The sequence below is a fragment of the Physeter macrocephalus genome, chromosome 16, assembly GCF_002837175.3.
Source record: "Physeter macrocephalus isolate SW-GA chromosome 16, ASM283717v5, whole genome shotgun sequence".
Classification (NCBI taxonomy): Eukaryota; Metazoa; Chordata; class Mammalia; order Artiodactyla; family Physeteridae; genus Physeter; species Physeter macrocephalus.
The window spans coordinates 8096468-8102948 of NC_041229.1; the positions used below are offsets into that span (position 1 = coordinate 8096468).

Sequence of the window (6481 nt, forward strand, 5' to 3'; positions counted from 1 at the left end):
ATGTTTTTCCTTATTTCTTAGGTCTGTACTCTGTAAGCCTTTCTATTCTATGGTCATCTTTTCTACATCTTCTCCTTTCTTACTGTATTCTGGGAGAGTTCCTCATTCTGATCTTCCAACTGCCTAATTCTTCGCTCATCTTTTTCAAGAAATACATGTAATATTTCATCTATTGTGGGCTTTTTAAAAATTTGTTATATTTTATACCAAATATTCCCACCTATTTATTTTTTATTATTTTGTTTCAACTTGCATGTTTAATTATCTCTTTATATTTTCATTCTTGCTTTAGATACCATGAGGATAGCGATCATGACTATGGTATCCTAAGGTCCAGAAGTGCCTTAAATACAGGACTTTTAAAATAAATATTTGTTGACGAAATAAGGAAGGGTTTGGAGAGGAGAGAAAGAAGAAAACACAATATGGGTATGGAAGAAATGTAACTTTCTTTATGATATTTTTATAATATTAATTAATCACCCTTTTCAGGCCTCATCCTATCAGTTTGTTAGGAATCAGTAGTCAATCCTTATGAGCATACATTTTCCAACTCCTATTTTTCCCCAGGAAGGGAAAAAGAGGAAAAGAAGGGAAGGGGCAGGGAAAAGAATTGACCTATCCTCTTTCTTTTCTGAAGCAACTTGGGTATTCAGTGAAAGCACTAGGTTCTGTAACAACCTGCAGGATGTATGTGCTAGAACTGTACAAGCGGAAGACCTGAGCGTGTGTGAGGTGGAGGTGGAGGGTGAGGAAAGGCATCTGGTCATGGGGACAGCTCTCCACAGAGGTTGCTGCTGAGATGTCTAGTGGACAGACCCACATGGCTTCCTCAGACCCCACAGATCTCAGCTTCCTCCATGCCACGCTGCAGGCATGAGAATATTTGTGTGGCTACTTCTGGTCTCATCTCCTTGGAAGCATACTACAGCTCTTCGCTGTCTAGGGGTTGATGCCTTCCTATGAGTGCCAGGGAAGCAGAGTGCAAATACTATCTCTAGAATTCCAGGCATGCCTTCTCCTTTTCTTCTCCAACCCCCAACTCCGTAGAGAGTCTCATTCTACAAGGCAGAAAATCTTTTTCTCTTCATGGCTCTGGTACAAATTTCTTTCTATATTCTGCCCTGCTCCTCACTCTGGGAATAGCATTCATGAACAAAATTATGAAGACTTAAGTCATCTCTTTTCACGTTGCCCCCTCCCTCCGCATGAGGCCAGAGTTATATGCTTTAATTGGAGGGAGATAAGAAGAACAATACCAAGAGAAAAAATGAAAATATTCTGTCACAGAAGGAAGGGAAGGAGCAGGGAAAAGAACTGACCTATCTTCTTCCTTTTCTGAAGCAACTTGGGTATTCAGTGGAAGCACTAGGTTCTGTAACAACCTGCAGGATGTGTTGATCTTGTATTCAAGGTGTTCCCTACCCCTCACCCCGCCAGGGGCCAAGGCAGAGAATCTATTGATAGAAAAAGAGAGGGCTTTTTCTTACGTATGCAGAAGGCAGAGCCATATGTTTGCCATCTGAAATGTGTTTTTTTAGAAAATCATTGTGAAGAGGTGGCACCAACAATGTCACCCACTCAGAGACTGGAGTCAGAAAAGGACCAGTGATTTCTAGAGGTCTTCATTGCACAAGTCACGGCTCCTGCAGCACCTGAAGTTCACCAGATAGACACTCCATTTTATATTGTTCACATTAGCACAGTTCTTTAGGCAGCCCCTAAAGGTTAACCAGGGTGTACCATCATCTGCAGAAGGAGGAGAAACAGATCAGCAAAGAGGTTTCTGGAAAAACAAACAAACAAAAAACACCTTCTTTCCAGCCTGCACCAGCATACAAAAACAACCTTGTGTAGTTCAAGGCTCGGTTATTCAAATGTGAAGAATCGGAAGATGTTGGAATTTGGGGGTTTCCCAAAAGAAAAGCAATAGCAGAGTAGTTAAAAAAAAAAATTCCTGGATATGGGGATGTAATGACAGCAGCAATTCAAGGATTGCCCAAGCTGGATGTTTCCACTGGGGATGTTAACACTGGTTTAAGTAAGGGTTAGAAATACTAAGGAATCGCTCAGCACAAAGGCTAGGAAAACTGAGAAATCATGATGTTTAGTCTTACCCATGAAGAGCCATTTAGTCAATATTTATTGCTAACACTGGCCCCTCTATTTTCACAGTTTAAAACCACCCACAAGGAGGTCCAGGCAGGGACAAAGACAAAGAACTGCCCTCCTCACTCCAACATCCAACTGTTCTCCACTGGCTGTATTGTGCCTCTCCTTTCCCCTCAATTAAGTCTCCTCTGTTTTCTTCAGGCTTCTCAAAATATTGATTCCATAGCTACAGACCCCCACCCCTTAGAGACTACCTCTATCTATTTTTCATTATGGCATGCGATGGGGTAGAGATAGTCAGTCATCCCAGAGTTAAGACTGCCTGAGCTGAAGTAAGGTCCCACCTTTTTACTATGACTAATGTATCCCTGTCTGCTTCCTCTGCCCCTTCCTCCTTCCCCAAACCCACAACTTACTTCTGAAAATCCTCCCAGTTGTGCAAGCCTCTTCCATTGTTGCAGTACATATTCCTCTGCCTCTGGAACACTTCTCTCCTGGAAACTGGAGGTGGCACATCCTACACTGAATAATTTCTATAATTTGGGCGAGAGAGTAGGGAAGTCGAAGTGAGAGAGGGTCTCACACTGCTATGAAAGGACCCACCTCCCCTTTCAAATTTGAAGTCTGCTGGGAGCCCCGAGGGCTTTGTCAGAGACTCATTAAACATGGGCATCTACCTCTATTAAAATAGGCTAAGTCAAAAGAGGGGCTAAAGTTTATGGTCTCAGAAGTTTTAGCCTGTAAAACAGGTGGAGGGTTAAGGAAAAGGGGAACAAAATCAAAACTGAGATAATCAGGTCAGGTCCTCTTCATACTCACCAGGAATACGGTATTCACCAACAAATAGTTCATGGACTGTGCTGGCAAAGAGAAATAAAACATATCTGCGATTTTCTCTAAGATTTACCCTTGCCTAGGGTCACTGTAAGCCTTGTAACACATGAGGCCCATTCTGCACTCTTAACCTGGAGCCACTCTAGGCTCTCACGCCCCTCCAAAGCCTAGTCCCCCGTCTCGTGGCATATCTGCACCTCTCCCTCTTTTCAATTCTCTTCACCTCTAGAGGGCCTCTCAGCCTCCCCTACCCATCTCTTAGGATACAGCACAGACTCAAAGGAAAAAGATAAATGCACATTTTGTGTGTGTGTGCCTCATTCCCTTCTTTTTAATTGACCTATGTGACTTTCTTACCTACATGTGCCTGGAAGCTGACTAGGGGGAAAGCATCTGAAATCCATGAAATTGCTACACTTTGGATTTAGCCAGCTAGTGCCTTAAAAATCAACATTCCACTTCCCCCTTTCCCTTTTTCTTGCTTTTTAATACACTAATCCCTAACCTTGTCAACTGCTGCTCATGTTTTTTCATCAAACTTAAGATCAGCTCCCATCCCAACCCAATCCTGCTGGAAGAAGTTGTTGAGTGTTGAAATTCAAGGTCTATCTCTGGATTCCTTTCAACCCTCAGTGCTCAGCCTGCCCCTTTCATCTCCTCTCTTCCCCCAAATTCCCCATCCCACACCACTGATCCATTTCTACTCACTTCTATGTTCTTTGTCTGCAAATGACCCGTACAGTACTGTTGGAAAAAAAAAAAAGATACACTCTCTGAAGACCTCATTTTACAAACCTCACCTTACAGCTTCTGTGAAAATCTTTTCAATTCCTTTATAATCTACCTGTTTCCTTCTGCAAGGGCAGACTAAGACTTTGGTGAAGGTCCCAGGGACATGATGCGTTGTGGACAAAAGTCATGGCATCAGAATGACAGCTTCTGTTACCATATGGCTCTCATAAGAGAACTTCTGTAATGTGAACCCCGACCCATTCCAGGATCCTGGACACGTCTCTCCAACTGTCAACCATAGGGACTCACCTCTAAAGCAGCAGAGGAGGATGGGGAGTCCTAGCAGGAGGGAGTTGTCCATTTTGGAGGGAGAAAACAGCAGGTTAGAGCAGGAAGCTGCAAGGTTCCTGTTTATATATCTACCAGGTTGGGCTTCCCCAGGAAGGGCTAGGGGTGGGGACATTGCTGAAGTCCTTCAAAGGCATTTCCTGCTCCTAGGGAAACCAGGGACTCTAAAATTTTTTCTTTTTGGCAAATTGTGGAGAAGAGGGACTGCCTAGGTAAGTCCTGGACCCAATTTATTTCAGTTCTAGCATTCAGGATTTTTGATGCCATGTTCTGTGGTCTTTTCATTATACCACACTGTGGGAGAATACAAGGATAAATCCAGGCTAGGTGGGTTGGATTCAGAGCCATTTACACTGAGATGCTCATTCAAGCTGAGAGAATATATGAGTGTAAATAATTGGAATGCAGGAAGTCCAAAAGAAGGCTAAGCACAGAGCCTTTAAAACTCATTACTATAGGGAATGGGGAAGAGAGGTGGCGAGGTTAGATTTAGATGCATTGACAGAGGATAATCATGAAGGAAATAGTTTCCCACGGTCAATAATCCTGGAACAAATTAAACCCTGGGGTAGAAAATGAGAGCTGAGGAGGAAACTGCTTCCTGTACTTGGAGATCCCAGTGGTCGAGACTTAGACTTTTACTAAGAGAGAGGTTTGAGATTACTTCACCTGGAGGGAGGTAATCTGGTCCTTCCCTCTTGATGTCGAGCCAGGTATTGTGTGTGTGTAGGGGGTTACCTCAACTCTGAGAGTGACTAGGTAATCAATTAGGGTGGTGATTGAATGTAAAATTCCTGTAGAGGGGATTGAGCCTGTGGATTCTAAGAACAGCCATATTTAGTATCTCATTCTAAGTTTTCTGTTAGTTTCCTTCAGTTATTCCTATACCTTCCAAAAATTGTGATGGGAGTTGCAGCTTAGTCTGTGCTGTCATTGCAAGGAGTTGAAGGAAGGGTCTGTGCCCATTCTTAGGGCAAAGAAATACAGGGGAAAGAAACAGCAACCTGAAGGAAGCAGACTGTAATAGAGCACACTATAGGTCTACAGCAAAGTGGGGTAGTAGTCTAAGACAGATGTTGGCTGAAGAGGCAGGGACAGCAAGAGTGACATATGGAAGAGATGCTCTCCAGAATATACTGGGGGTTGTTACTACACACCCAAAGAGCAAATGGACATTTCCATACAGGGAGGCAGGAGGAAGGGGATATAACTAATTAACTGCTTACCTGTGGCACCTAGGACTCTGGTGAAGCTTTGAAATAACACCATGAAGTAATCATGTATTACTCTCTAACACACACACACACACACACACACACACACACTCGACATCACTGGTTTTTGTGTTCTGCATATTCACTAGAAGATCTGTCCCTTTCCCTCCTCTCAATGCCCTGAAATTTAGCATCTTCTCTTACACCTTTACATTTCTTTCTTCGACTTTTTGAGATCTCCCCTCCTTTCCTTCTAGGAATTCCGTATTTAATTCTTTGACTAATGGTGGCACACACGAAAGAAGGGAAGGTTTTCTTCCTCTGCCCCACAAGAAACTGTCTCCTCACTTAATTACACTCCGATGATATTATTTTACCACTTCTCCTAAAGCAGAAATGTCCCCCTCTCAGCTTTACTGATCCACCTGAATTACTTGCTTATATTTGAACCCTATTTTATTGACTTACTTTTCTCCTAAAATCTCCTCAAATTCACACTCCCAGTCTTAGTATCCCATAATAACTGATTTTCTTACTGGGCCGCATTCAATACCTTTTCTCAGTGCTACTAATCCTTTTTCCTATCCTCTTAGGGCACCCCAAAATAATTATTCTTATGTCATAAATTGCAGACCCATGACTTAAAAGTGTTCAGGAATGAATTCCTTTTGCCTATTGCCCCAAACCTCATGTGGAGTCTGTATGACCCCTTTACTCATGAAACCCTTCTCTCCATCACAGATTTCTGGAGATCCAGTTAGTCCAGAAGAGTGGCCCTGGATTTTCCCCAACTCTGAGAGTGACTAGGTGAGTACTCAATTACATCTTTATGTATATGATTAGAAGATGTTTAGATTATGCAGTAGGATTTTTGGTTTGCATCTCCAACATTACCATGCAAAACAATAAAAATGATGTTTCTTGAATGGAAATCCACTTTCCAATCGGTTACCATTATTTTCAAAAGACATAGATCTACTCTCCATGGTGAATACAGTAAAAATATCCTGAAATTCATTGGTAATAGAGGTATTTTCACACAATGACATTTTTGGATAGGTTAATGGAGCTGGTGGTGAGTGCCAGGATTTGATTTGAGGAAAGAGATCTCACCTTAGGCAGATGCCACATGTGATGAGGAAGGTCAACAAGATGAAGAACCACAGTTACTGTTCCAATGCAGCCCAATGACCTTAACCTCCTGGGGTTTTCCCAGTACCCATAGGATTTATACCAGTGAT

General features: G+C 42.5%; 1 protein-coding gene across 1 annotated transcript; it reads right to left on the reverse strand.

Moving 5' to 3' along the window:
• Positions 1-1615: 1615 nt before the first annotated feature.
• PATE1 (prostate and testis expressed 1) lies at positions 1616-4039 on the reverse strand. Its single transcript, XM_007118072.1, is given in 3 exon segments — positions 1616-1749; positions 2529-2699; positions 3955-4039. Coding segments are annotated over 3 exon segments (390 nt in total).
• Positions 4040-6481: the final 2442 nt, after the last annotated feature.